At 36.0% G+C, this 14,562-nt stretch overlaps 2 protein-coding genes and 1 pseudogene across 2 annotated transcripts; 2 read left to right on the top strand and 1 right to left on the bottom strand.

Annotated features, from left to right (window-relative positions):
• Window positions 1-3,393: 3,393 nt before the first annotated feature.
• LOC116109480 (protein PLASTID MOVEMENT IMPAIRED 2) lies at window positions 3,394-5,712 on the top strand. Its single transcript, XM_031395692.1, has 3 exons — window positions 3,394-3,625; window positions 3,710-3,842; window positions 3,937-5,712. The coding sequence occupies exons 2-3, from the start codon at window positions 3,717-3,719 to the stop codon at window positions 5,671-5,673; spliced, it is 1,863 nt and encodes a 620-aa protein (XP_031251552.1). The 5' UTR covers window positions 3,394-3,625; window positions 3,710-3,716; the 3' UTR covers window positions 5,674-5,712.
• A 3,012-nt stretch (window positions 5,713-8,724) lies between these two features.
• Window positions 8,725-11,321, top strand: LOC116109497 (annotated as a pseudogene).
• Window positions 11,322-13,088: 1,767 nt separating this feature from the next.
• On the bottom strand, window positions 13,089-14,562 carry LOC116109538. The gene is made up of 3 exons (XM_031395766.1): window positions 13,784-14,562; window positions 13,372-13,462; window positions 13,089-13,256 (listed from the first exon to the last, which is right to left on the bottom strand). The coding sequence occupies exons 1-3, from the start codon at window positions 14,560-14,562 to the stop codon at window positions 13,089-13,091; spliced, it is 1,038 nt and encodes a 345-aa protein (XP_031251626.1).

The following is a 14,562-nucleotide window of genomic DNA, read 5'->3' as shown; positions in this document are numbered from 1 at the left end:
TTTCCTTATATAGTAAACAAAAGCCCACTAACATATACACTATAAACTATCCAAATCGTCAAGTAATTTCAATGAAAGCAATGTCCTTGTAAAGCATAGCTCGTAATCTCAAATAATATTATGAATTCACAAATTTTGTAAGAAATTTCTAAATAAGTCATAGTTACAGATGAATCACAAATTCACAATTGACTCAAAAAGAAATAGAAAGTTAGGAGAAGAGTACAAAATTGAAGTGAAGTTACTAGGTAAACACAGAAAACATACCAGTTCAGCTTTAGGAGCAAAAACCATGAGAGTGTAGAATGGCAGCACAACTATTGTTCCTAGAGTAAAAACACTACTAGCTATAAAGATGTGGGGATGAAACATTAGTATATTGGTAATAACTTTAGAAAATTATGAGAAGGGTACAAAATTGAAGTGAAGTTACTAGATAAACATAGAAAACATACCAGTTTAGCTTTAGGAGCAAAAACCATGAGAATGTAGAATGGCAGCGCAACTTTTGTTCCCAGAGTGAAAACACTACTTGCTAAAAAGATGTGAGGACGAAACATCGAACATTAGTAACAAGTTCAAATCCTTTACAGCAAAGAACTTCGACAAACCAAGATTTGGTTGAAGTCCAAGATTCGAATTAGTTCAACACCTAGTTTGCTTCCTCCTTTGGTTCCTCTGAGGATCTCTTTGAAAGTTGGAGTATCTAAGGCCAAAAGTAAGTGAAAAGAGGAAGTGGAAGGCGGGTTGTTAGCTGGTTGCTAGTATCAAAGGTAAGGGGGTTCGACTCCTTCGTAATCAATATATCGTTTTTTTCAATTGAAAAATTAGGTTGCTAAATTGAATCAATGGAATCAATCTGTCGTTTCCTTTCCTCCCCCACCTATTGAACACAAAAACTAAGAGCTAACTAAGGGGCAAGGCCTTCCCTACCAGCTTCGAGTTCACCTTCTTTCACAGATTATGTCCTAATTAATATCTCTTAGTTTAGAATCCCGAGTAGGAACTCATGGGCATTCTTTCACAGATAAAGATTTGATTAGAGGAATTACAAATTTTGATGGTTAGAGTAAATCAAATTTGGGAGAGAATTTGATTTAGGATGAAGATGAAATTAGGGAGGGAATTTGGTTTAGGATTATCGCGGGAGTTTTGGTTTTGCAATTTTAATTTTTCTTTTTTTATTAAGAAGCATGGCCCACATACCACATGTCAGCCACGTTAGTGCGTACACTCTCTCTTTGTAAGAGAGAGCGTACGCATAGTGTTATTGTTGATTTATAGATGCACCGACGATTTAAGGGGTTTGATTACTTTTGGATCTTAAAGTGGATGGACGCAATTACCCTTAGTTTATGATCGGTGTTATGATTTTATTTTGTTTTTAATTACAAAAATTGCTAAATTTTTTGATAAGTTCATTAATATTATATTTAATCTATATTAATGTGATTTTGGGTTGTAGTAAAATTAAAGCCTACCATCTTGTTTTTGTAGATTATTTATAAAACTTATTATCACTTGAGGTTTGTATATAATGTATATAGTCAAGTTAGTAGTGTTAATTTCTAATAATAATGAGGTTTTAGGTAAAAGATAAATCTAATTATAAAATCAAGTGACTTATTAGTTAAATCCATAACGAAACAATTAAGGATATCGTTATTTTTGTATCCATGAATTCTTTTTTTTCTTTTTTTTTGTTACATTACTTTATTTCAAAATCTTAATAGACTTAATTTAAATATAAAACCATGTTATTTGGATGTCAAATTAGAGTACACACTTCAAAAAAATATAATATTAATCATAATTAAATTTAAAAAAAAATCACATGTTATGTTGTAGGGTTGTTAAAAAAAAAAAAAATGACTTATTTATACCACTAATATTGAAGTCCTCATATATAAAAGGATTTGTTATGTAATTAATTTCACAGAATTTATTTGATTTGATTATAGTTTTTCCAAATTCAAACTAACTTAATACAATTTTATTTGATTACATTTTTTTTCCAAAATTCAAACTAACTTATATAATTGTTAATTCAAATTATATCAAACTAAACCAATTTAATTTCCTTTAGTTTGGTGGGATTCATATTACTAGATTTAGCTAACACACGCTCCTTTAAGAATTAAAAAAATAAACATATAAAAAGATGATTTTATATTTTATAGTATCATTACATGTCCTATTGTTGTCAATTAATTTTTTTTTTTTAACAAAATTAATTTAATTTGCATAAAACAATACATCAGTTAAAACTTGTATGATATGAAAAATGGCTCCTTGGATAATATTTTTTATTAATGAATTTAATTTGAGATAATAATTTACAAGTATCTATAAATTCTAAAAATTTGAAAGGTGATAGAGTGGCTCATAAAATAACTATTTATAAATGAATATTCATTGAATTATGAAAATGATTTTTATATATATATATAAAATAAAACCTCGTTTGTTTAGTCTTTTTTAGTGAGTACTTGTTAGCATCAAAAATAAGAGCCTAACCTTCACATTTTTGACCTTTTCTTATCGAGTACTTGTTAGTTTCAAAAATGCGATTCTAAGTTCCTAACCCGCATTTTTTTTTTTACAAATTGTTGGGCTATTTTATTTATGTTTGTAAGAAAATTACTTTTTCACTATTCTTAAATTTAATCAATCTAATATCCAAAATCTGTGGATAATGTTGAAAGGTTAATACATATTTTTTTAAGGTTAAATTGATAAATTTGAAGGTTGAGTTGAAGACATTTTTTAAACCATTGGATACTCACTACAAAAAAAATAAAAATAAAAAAAATAAAATAAAAAGGGTTAAGTTGCACTTCCGAAATCCACCGGTGTTCACAAAGAGACCAAACACAGGCGGAGGTTTACTAAAAAACTTTTATTAAAAAAAAATCAAGAGATTAAAAACAGCAATTTCAAGTAAAAAAAAAAAAAAAAAAGGTAAATGGTTTTGGTGTTGCCGTTCTTGTGGATGAGCATCCAAACACGTAGCAGCTCGTTAGCCTTTGATATCCTTGACAATATTAGCTCTATTGTATCCTTCCAAAACATAGAAAATGCTAATAATTTTTCCATGATCCTGACAAAACAGTTGTTTTATACCTGGTTTGTCTTCACCATTCGGGTCTTTGATTTTTTCAGAACTCAATTAAACCAATATTTAAATTAATATAATTTTCTAATCCTATAGCTTTAGGTTTTATCACCATCTGTCAACATTTTATACCACCAAAATCTCTTCATTCATTGCCTGGTTGTCAACCTCATTTTCTTGATAAAATAATAATAATAGTTTATAAATATATCAAAATATGTGTAATTGCATGGATCCTGGTATTGCAAAGGTCCAAGAACTAGTGAAAAAATATTATGTATAAATTAAATTAAGCCGAAAATGGAATAATTTGATGGCTAGCGATACATCCAATATCAGCCAATCATCACAGCAGAGCTTACTCTTTCTTCTTCCTCTGCCGTTCTATCTTTTATTCTTTTCTTTTTTTTTATCTTGCCATTGAACTAAACGAACTCAACACAGTCTGTTAACTTACCTACACTTAAGTTAACACCATTCTCCATTTGTTCTCCTTTATAGAATTTCCCGGTATGTCTCTCAAACTGCTACTGCTTGCATGCATTTCATATGTTTTGACTTTTTCTTACTGTTTACCTGAGTGTTATGGAACAGGTTAAATATGGACAGAAGAGAGTTAGATGATAAAAGAAGAAACGGGTCAGTGAAAGCAGCAATTAATAAGTACGGAGGAAGGTTTCTTGATGGTACTTCTTCATTGAAGAAACCCCAGATGGACTCTCAAGAGGTATAATTAACTACAAAGTTTCTTTTTCAGTATGATCTATCTTTTTGCAGTTCTGTTGTTTTGGTTAATACGATCTATGTTTATCAATTTTAAGATGTCTTGTTCAAGAACAATAGAGCTCCACAAGGCGAGAAGAGATATTAGTAGGTACAGAGAGAGCAGAAGAGTGGCAGAGTCAGTGAAAGCTCAAGCTGAGTCCGAGCTATCTGTTGCAAGAAATACAGTTAAAGAACTGGCTTCGCGGATTGAGGATACAAATTCTGAGGCAGAAGCAAAGATGAAAGATGTTGATGAAACGCTAAAGAAGTCCGGTGGGAGTATTGATAGTTATCAGTATGCAGAAGTAATGAGAGAATTGGAGGCTGTGAAACAAGAAATGAGTAAACTGAAGCTTGATATGGCTTCTGTATTGGAAGAGAAATCGCGGGCGGAGAAGGAGATTGAGACTACAAGCTTGAAAATATGGTCTAATTCCAGTGTAGAAACATTTAGGAAGGAGATTGAACAAGTAAATGAAGAACAATTGTTGGTTGAGTTGGCGCGAATTGAGGCCTTAAAAGAATTTGGAGAGATTGAAGCTCAAAGAGAAAAAGAAGCCAATGAATTCTCATTTGCAATGGAGGAAACAAAGAGGAAAAAGAAAGAAATGGTTGAAGAGATTGATCAGTCTAAAGAGGTTGAAAACAAACTGGCTGTCACACTGCGTGATGTTAATATGTTACAAATTGAGCTAAAACATGTCAAAGGAATGGACAAAAGGGCCCAAAGAAATGACGCCTCGAAGATTACAGAAACCAATTTTCAAGAATTAGAAGGTTCGCCTTTGTTGAGGTCAATCACAGAAGAATTAGAGGAGGCAAAGAAAGAATTAGCTTCAGTAAGAGATGAGGGTTTTCAGTTCATGGCTTCAATGGATGTAATAAGGAATGAGCTGAAGCATGTGACTGAAGAAATGGCGCGGTTAGAGAAAGCAGAACACAAGTCGGATTTGATTGTTCAAAATCTCAATTCAAAGCTACTTAGAGCAAAATCTAAGTTGGAAGCTGTTTCTGCAGCTGAAGAAAAGGCTAAAGCAATTGCAACTAATCTCTCTCTCACTGCTGAACAGTTAAAGACTGAAGCTGAGGCCGCAAAGAAAGAGAAGGAGCTTATAATTCGGGAAACTGCAGCCATCAAAGAAGAAATTCAGAAAACTGAGTCTGAAATTGACTCAACTGAGGAAAAGTTGACGGCTGCAATGCAAGAGCTGGATGCAGTAAAGTCATCAGAAGCTTTAGCTCTTGAGAATCTTAAGTCTCTCATTGAGAACACGATGCAATCGAGAGCTTCTGCATCACAGAATAGTTCATCAATTACCATTTCGAAGTTCGAATATGAGTACTTGACTGGACATGCTGTTGGGGCTGCAGACCTTGCAGATAAGAAAGTGGCTGCAGCTCAGGCATGGATTGAAGCTTTGAAGGCCAGTGAAAAGGAAATACTGATGAAAATTGAAATGGCTCACAGGAAAATCCGAGAAACTAGAATGGATGAAGAGAAAGAGGTGTTTAGAACTGAGAGATCATTTTCAACAAAGAGAAAAGATGAGGGGGAAATAAGGAACTGGAGACAAAGGGAAGAAAAAACCCCAGAAACCGAGAACCTGCAGCCCAGATTGTCAAGAAAATCTATCAAAGCCAGTGGCAATTTAACACAATCAAGAAGAGCAAAGTATCAGAAATCTGCCTCCCCTGCAACTAGGATGCCACGATCAACTTCCTTCAATGTCAAGAGGAAAACAAAGGTGATGCCAAGTTTTGCCAAGTTATTTAGTGGCAAGAACATTGACTAGGCCGATCTCAAAGCTGCTTGAAGATCATTAGTGTATTCACAACTCATCTTTACAAGCTCCCTTGTGTGTTTAGTTACTGTAAATTGTTCTACATAGCAATGAGATTTTTAAGGGTTGATAAGATGATATTTATGTAATAACTGTTTGTCTTCCGAGTTCCATCAGTTCATACTTTCACATTTTGGGAAGTTGATGAAACTCTGGTTGAGTGTGTGAGGCATTCATGTACAATAATTGAGACTTTAAATTACATCTCATATAGTTAGCGGATGAGAATCTGAATCTGTTTATTAAGTCTTAAATTTCCTCAATTAAGTATCTGTGTGTTATACTTGATGTTACATTTTAATCTAAAATAATCACTATGGTTTTTTATATGTTGTGTTTTTGTCTAAGCATTTTTATGGGGTTCTTGCTTTATGTTGATGACATGTTAGGACAATATCTCAATTGTAGCTTTTCCTGCTCCACTCCAGGCTGTGTTTACAAAGTCAAACAGTTATGAGACTTGGTGTGATTTTCTTCATTTTATTATCCTAACATTCAAGTTTAGTCAAATTTGTGAATTTTATCAAAGTGAGGAGATCTTTATAGATGAATTCCTAGTGAGGGCCGAGTGACGTCGATAGGCCAATTTAAAACAATCATAATTTTTTATTTGTGAGGAATTACAAGACTCATAATATATCAATGAAAAGTTCATTTTGAGCCCATCTATATGGCAATCGAATATGCCGATTGGGGTTCGTTTTCGGGCCTAAAAACTACTGTTTTGGTATGTTTCGGGACCGTTTAAGTTTTCTATTTTTATTTAGGATTTCTTTTTTTAATTAATTTGGGTTTTATTTCTTTATTTATTGAAAGTCTTGTTAGGGTTAGCCGTCATCACTCTATATAAACATATTATTAGTTTTTAGAAATTATTCAGGTTTTACTTTAAGATCTAAGTTTGTATGATTGAGATTTGTTTATTACGTTTAAAGGTATAGTCGAGTGTTAGTCTTATTGTTACATTAACTCGATACATCACAAAGTTATGGAAGGTCTAAGAAAAATCTCTTTGTCAATCAAGAACTGAATTGAACGAAGATTTAATAATGACAGAGGAAGTCAACAATGTTTTTGGAATCCAATGATTCTGATAAATAAAAATCTTGTCTGCTCTAACATCAAAATTCAGCTCTAAGCAGAAGGGTAGTTGCAACTTCTTTCGTCTTTACATCAAACTGTCAAAACAAATCCATTTTATTTAATCTCTATCTGCCTTTATGGCCCTACTATATCCCCTACTCCTTTATAAGAAAGGAAGAGTTGGGCACCAAATTTTCATTAGTTGCTGACAAGTTAGTTTCTTTAAGGACTTCATTACCCAGTAAAAGTTTCAACTCCATTGCTAATCTTGTCATACGAATAAAAGGTTCTTCATATTTTACTCTCCAGAAACCCAATTGAGCACGTTTATTTTTTCAAAATACAGTTGAATAATCAAACAACTAAGATCAACCAAAAATCGAGTCCAAATTACTGCATTCAGATTCCAGTTGCAACGTATATGAATAATATATCATAAACTAAAGACCACGCCAAAGCCCACGTCCAAGTCCACGTCCACCCAACCACAAATACAATGTATTGGTTAGTCAATTTGTTAGTTATTGGTGTTGGACTATGGAAGCATTAGTTGTTGTCAAGCCGTCCCTACTCAACCATTTTCATTGCTCACTTACCGCCATCTTTAGGCACCAATCATTGCCTTAACTCACGCTATTTACAACAGAATTACAACCTCATCCTCATTATGTCAAGTATTGATATAGAAAAAGTATCGATTTTTTTGTTTTCAANCAGCTTCTTTCGTCTTTACATCAAACTGTCAAAACAAATCCATTTTATTTAATCTCTATCTGCCTTTATGGCCCTACTATATCCCCTACTCCTTTATAAGAAGGGAAGAGTTGGGCACCAAATTTTCATTAGTTGCTGACAAGTTAGTTTCTTTAAGGACTTCATTACCCAGTAAAAGTTTCAACTCCATTGCTAATCTTGTCATACGAATAAAAGGTTCTTCATATTTTACTCTCCAGAAACCCAATTGAGCACGTTTATTTTTTGAAAATACAGTTGAATAATCAAACAACTAAGAACAACCAAAAATCGAGTCCAAATTACTGCATTCAGATTCCAGTTGCAACGTATATGAATAATATATCATAAACTAAAGACCACGCCAAAGCCCACGTCCAAGTCCACGTCCACCCAACCACAAATACAATGTATTGGTTAGTCAATTTGTTAGTTATTGGTGTTGGACTATGGAAGCATTAGTTGTTGTCAAGCCGTCCCTACTCAACCATTTTCATTGCTCACTTACCGCCATCTTTACGCACCAATCATTGCCTTAACTCACGCTATTTACAACAGAATTACAACCTCATCCTCATTATGTCAAGTATTGATATAGAAAAAGTATCGATTTTTTTGTTTTCAATCTAACTTGCATGCATATCAATTAATCATCGAGATCTATTTAACACCCTACAAACTCAATGTTTTAGATAATCCACAAATGTGTTATTTGACTTGAATTTGGTTTGAACATAAGAAGTCAATTATATTAGTAAACCTTCTTGACCACCAGACCAACTCTGTTGGGCTCTCTATTTATAAGAATTGATATAGAAAAAAGAATCAAAATTTGATACCCTTAACATATAATATATAACTTAAAAGATTGTGTATCATTGACGAGTAACATTGAACCTAAGATTCATAATATAAAAGATGAATTTGTAACGTTTTTGTGATATGGGTAATACTGTTTTTGAAACTATATTAAGTTTAGAACAATTATCAAGTATGATGACTGTGTTTGCATATACTAAAACATGCCACATGCCAAATAATCAATAGCAAATACTGTCATTACATTAAAACTTGAGTTTGCGTTTAGAAAAAGGAAGCATGAAGTTATGTGTTTTAATTGAAGTGCTTAAATCCTTATGAAAAAGACTGGCTTATGGTTAATAAATTTCTATTTAATTTTGTCTGGAATCAGAAATGCAAAAAAGAAGCTTCTCAAGTGTCGCCAATCTCAACTCAAAGTGGCTTTGCACTTTGCATGAGCTGTGTTTGCCCAGTCAACACTTTGAACTGACTATAAACTCGTGAAATGCCAGGGAAGAGAAGCAGTGCAAGTTCATAAATCACACAGAATCCTCTTTGTTTCCTATTCAAATACCCGTAAAGATACGTCTGTCATTCCTGGCTTCCAGATTATGTCTGTCTGAGTTTGTCGAAGGCGATCTCTGAGAATCCTTTTTTTCCAGCTTTGAATTCACTTCAGTTACTCTTCACAGAAATGGTTTTGCCAATTGTTTTCTTGGCTTTCTTCCTATGCAATTGTCTTTCTTTTGTGGCTTCACTAAATGATGAAGGATTTGCTCTTCTCTCCTTCAAACAAGCAGTACAGAACTTCCCTGAAGGCTATTTAAACAGCTGGAAGAACTCGGATGATAGTCCGTGTGGATCATATAATTGGAAGGGAGTTACATGTAGAGAAGGAAAAGTCGTTGCTCTGAGCATTTCAAACCAGAATCTTTCAGGGCTTCTTCCACCTGGTCTGGGAAAGCTCTATTCTCTTCACCGTCTTAATCTCAGGAATAACAACTTCCATGGAAGTTTACCGTTTGAGCTCTTCAATGCATCAAGTTTACAAAGCTTGGTTCTTTCAGGAAATTCATTTTCTGGGCCTGTTCCGACTCAGATAGGGACTCTCACCAACCTACAAGTTTTAGATCTTTCACAAAATGCATTTAGTGGCTCAATACCTTCATCTCTAGTTCAGTGCAAGAGATTAAAAGCTTTAGTCCTTAATAACAACAGTTTGAATGGCTCTCTATCAGATGGTTTTGGAACCAATTTAACTACACTTCAAAAGCTCAACCTTTCCTTCAACAACTTGAGTGGTTTGATCCCCAACGACATAGGCCAATTTTCAAGCTTGAACGGTACTCTTGATTTGTCTCACAATCACTTCAGTGGTTCTGTTCCAGCAACTCTAGGATACCTTGGAGAGAAAGTGTTCGTAGATCTCAGCTATAACAATCTTAGCGGCCCCATACCCCAAGATTCTGCTGTATTGAGTTTAGGACCGAGCGCTTTCATAGGCAACCCATTGCTTTGCGGACCACCATTGAAAGTTTTATGTCCTCCAGGCGCTTTAGATCCATATTCTAAACCCAACCCTTCTGACCCTTCTAGTAAACCAAAGGAAGTCCATCATTCAAGTTCGTGTGCAGTGATTGCGGCTGTTTCCATAGCCACAATTGTAGGTATCTGCACCATTGGGTTGTTGCTCTATCACAAGTACAAAAATGCTTGTGCGTGCAAGTGGGGAGATGGTGTTGGCAGCAGCCCCTTCGAAGAAAAGTTGACGCTTAGACAGAAGATTTCCTGCTTTATCAAAAATGACTTGGAAACTTTATCAGAAGTTATGGAGCAGTACGAATTCGTGCCATTAGACTCGCAGGTTGATTTTGATCTTGAGCGACTTCTGATAGCATCAGCTTTTCTTCTCGGTAAGAGCAGAATCGGCATTGTGTATAAAGTTGTTATGAACAATGGGCCAACCGTGGCGGTGAGAAGATTGGGGCATGGAGGTTGGCAAAGGTTCAAGGAGTTCCAAACTGAAGTAGAAGCAATTGGAAAGATTAGGCATCCAAATATTGTCAGTCTCCGCGCTTATTTCTGGTCTTTTGAGGAGAAGCTTCTCATCTACGATTACATACCCAATGGTGATCTTGCCACCACACTTCATGGTAATTTTTTGCCTCTTTGAAGAAATAGCAAATTTTGATTCTTGTTCTTTGCCTTCCTAATGTTAATAAAGATCTTCATGATAGATCATTATCATACATGTTATTAGACTGACGTTTCTGATCCTTGATCAGGGAATGCTGGAATGTTACCTTACAGCCCTCTCTCTTGGCCTGTTGTCTGAGAATCATAAAGAATGCAGAGGCTTGGCTTTTCTACATGAATTCAGTCCCAGAAAGTATGTCCATGGAGATTTGAGGCCTAGCAATATCTGCTAGGACAGAACATGAGCCTCTTATCTCTGATTTTGGACTTTGCCGCCTAGCTATATAGCTGAGGAATCACAAGCAGCCCAATGCGAACAAACGACCACTGGAACACCAAAAGAAGTTCAACACCAGAACAGAGTTCTCCATTCGAGTTTACAGCAATAAACGCTACCTTAAGCAGGTCTTATTATCAAGCTCCGGAGGTCTCAAAAGTCAGAAAGCCAACACAGAAGTGGGATGTGTCTCATATGGAGTAATCCTACTAAGATGATATCTGGAAGCCGCCAATGATTCAGATAGGTTCCTTGGAATGAATCTAGTTCATGGATTCATCTCATGCTCGAGGATGGAACGCTGATGATAGATATCCGGGACCCCCTCTTAGCTCGTGAACTCAACAAGGAAGATGAGATAGCTGCTGTGCTGAAATCGCTCTTGCCTGTGTCTGTAAGAGCCCTGATAAGAGACCTTCTATGAGGCATGTCTTCGATAGTTTGGACAGACTGACATCATGCATTAATCAACAGGACATGCTTGATGAAGTAGCAAAATTCACTCAATAAAAGAAATGCAAGTGAATGCCATAATCAATAAGGGGAGTAAAGATTTTCGAGTTAGTATCACTGTACATAGTTGTAGAAGTTCCTAAGATGTTCCTTCTATATTTTATTGGATTCTTCTTTCCAATTTCTCTTAAATTAGATGTTTCTAGGAACATTAGCTTTCACTTCTGATTCTAATGATTGGCTATTTAATGGCAACCATAAATGCATACAAGACAGTAATAAGTAATCAAAAGAATTCTGTACTTTTCTCGGTCTGAAGGCAAAATTTAGTTGAATTAGAATTCAACAAAATTTAAACCTGCTTACAAGTTAATACATAAATATGATCTGCCAACATACCCTATGACCATAAGATGTTACTTTGAAAGACATTATAGAGCCTTGCAGAAGAAAGTTGTGCAACGGCTTCATGACTGACATATAGATTTGCACAAAACTGAAAGCCCCATGGCCTTGAAATCTTGTGAACTAAATCAGCACTTAAAGATGGATAATTCAAATTTACAACTTGTTCTAACTGGTTGCAAAAAATTAACATAAAATCTTGTAAAGGATAATGACCAGAGGAAAAAACTCATAGACAAAATGATGTTAACAGTGTCTCTTCAAGGTACAATTTTCATAAAAACTAAAGTGTGAAATAGTTCAGTAACAGGATGTAGGCAATACTTTCCAATAGAAAATTAGTTTCGACCATCTCAAAAGTTGAAATTTTTGGTGATCAAGAACTCACAAAAAAAAGGACAAAAAGACTTTACTAAAGCAAAATAGAATGCATCGAGGACAGGTGGAGTGGATAAACTCTTCTAGTTCACAACCTTACAGCAGATTCACATTTATGTTCAACAATGCTTGTCACTATCATGTCCTAGACCACATTAATATGCATAGTCATGTTCCAAATCAAGCATTGTAATCACTACGGAAAATAAATTATAATTGACAAAACCCCATAAGAAGTGCAGTCCCAGGCAACAGACAGAATGATTTGTTCAGCACCCAAAACTTAACTGTCATCAAACATATATCCTGATCAGAGAAGTAGCATATTATATCAGTTAAAACTATACACTAACTCTTGAAGCACTCATTTTTATTGAACTTTCACTATAAATCTCAACACTTTAATCAAATAACATATGGAACACTACACGGAAAAGAAGATAAAGATAAAGAAAGTGGCGACCATATTCTCTATTCTTATCTCACACGGACAACAAATACCAAAGAAATGAGAAAACAAGCAAAAGCATAGTTCCCCTAACTCCACTACCAAAATTGTTTCTTCTCTTTCATACCAACTCATTGTGGCTGTGAGGTTCTGCCTATTGGTTTCATTGTCCAAATGCAACGTTGACAAACCTCCGACATAGTAATGCTAGGCCTCATGGTTTGATACTGAGGCGGCAATGAGGGTGGCAGTGGCTGAGTTTTATATATTTGGGACCGTGCAGGGTCATCACATATTCCGCAGTAATTAGCAGTTTCTCCGGAAGCAAGATCAATTAGCTGAGGCTGATTATGTGTTTGGGAACAACCACATTTTGTTGCTTATTTCATTACAATTGGCATGGATAGGTGCATTTCCACCTGGGTTGTTCTATAAACTGGTGAGACAAACTCAGGTACAGGTGAGTTGCCGTGACATCCTTGTAGGCTATTGGGGAGAAATTAACGTAGAATTTGGATGCAATGGAGGCCGACCAGAAACAACCGACAAAGTTTCTTGGAACCATATTGCACAGATGACTCATATTTTGGGGTCTCACCCCCAGCAACATATACTGGGTACGATTGATTGAGCAGATACTGTAGCGCTGCTGCTGATGCGACGACGCGTGTTATGCACAGGATAGTAAGCAACCGGCACTACTGCGGTAGGATTCTGAGATACATAATGACTACCCATCTGTACAAATTGCATTTGTTGTCCCTGCAGTTGATCCAATTGTGAAGATATGGATACGCATAACCTGAACTGTTTTATGTGTGGATCTCTGGAGCAGGTTCACGAATCTAGTATCCCATGATTCAAGCGTGGAACAAACCTTATTCTCCATAGAAGCAATAGGAACAATGTGGTCTTGGTAAGTTCCAGTCTGCGCGTAAGAAATAGCACTTCCCGGGCTATTTATATCACTGCAAAAAAAATTAATCACACAATCACAGCTATGCCTCAAAACAGTTTCATTTCTATTTAGTGGGAAAATCTATGAAAACATATTTAGAGTAGTCCAATAGCAACAAAGTGAAGTATTTATGGACTTAATTCAGTTTGCACCTTGACATAATAACATAAATAAATAAACTACATCGTTCTTTCTTTATCAGCTTAGCTTCTAAAATAACTAGTTCCGATTTCACCGGCTGCTATAATTTCTCACTAATATTTTAACAGCTTTCACATCAACCAAATAAAGGAAATAAACAAGATAAAACAAAACTAATATCAATCAGTACCTTGCAGTAGACTCAGCTGAGGGCAATTTGGCCCGATTGTCTTGAAAAAAAGTCAAACTTTCATCACCACAAGCCTTAATGGGCGGCAAATTGGACAAAGAAACTGAAGACGACGTAGAACCATAAGAGGATGTTGTTTCCAACACCATAGACTCTTGCCCACAAAGCCCACCACTGCTGCCATTACCATTACTACCTTCACTTTGAATTTGGCCTTCCCCTCCAAACCCGATCTCTCCCTTCTGCATCATCTTTGCACCCTTCAACGCGTCCACGAACCAACTCTCCGTCTTAGGGTGAGTCAACCCGCACTGAGTAGTCTTCAACTCGGACTGTTTCAACCCAAACAGAAACAATCTGATGCGTGTGGGCTCAGGAAAATCCGAAAGTCGTTGAAACTCTTCCAGAAAAATCTGAAGGTCGTCGTCAGTGGAAAGAGAGATAAGCGAGTCGAGGTCATGGAGTGGCAGCTGGTACTTGAGAGTGAACGGGTAACTGACACGTAACGTGGCGGCGATGTGGGCTAAAAAGGCGGAGACTGTGGCGGTGCTGGAGGTCGGAACGCTGATGATACGCGTGTCGCCGCCAGAGTAATACAGAGACTTCTTGAAGGGCATGGGGACGATGTGGCCGCCGTAGCTACACATCAGCCGGAGCTTGCCGGAGGTCCGTGGTGGTGGCGGGTCCATAAAAAGGGCGGCGGCGGCGAGATCTGAGTGGCTTAAAGACTTGATTGCGGAAAGTGTTGTAGTTAAAAGTGAGAGCTTGGTTGCTTTCAT

Source organism: Pistacia vera, unplaced genomic scaffold (genome assembly GCF_008641045.1).
Source record: "Pistacia vera cultivar Batoury unplaced genomic scaffold, PisVer_v2 Contig581, whole genome shotgun sequence".
In the NCBI taxonomy this organism is placed as follows: domain Eukaryota; kingdom Viridiplantae; phylum Streptophyta; class Magnoliopsida; order Sapindales; family Anacardiaceae; genus Pistacia; species Pistacia vera.
The sequence above is the reverse complement of the archived record's forward strand: the minus strand, read 5'-3'. Positions and strand labels throughout refer to the sequence as shown.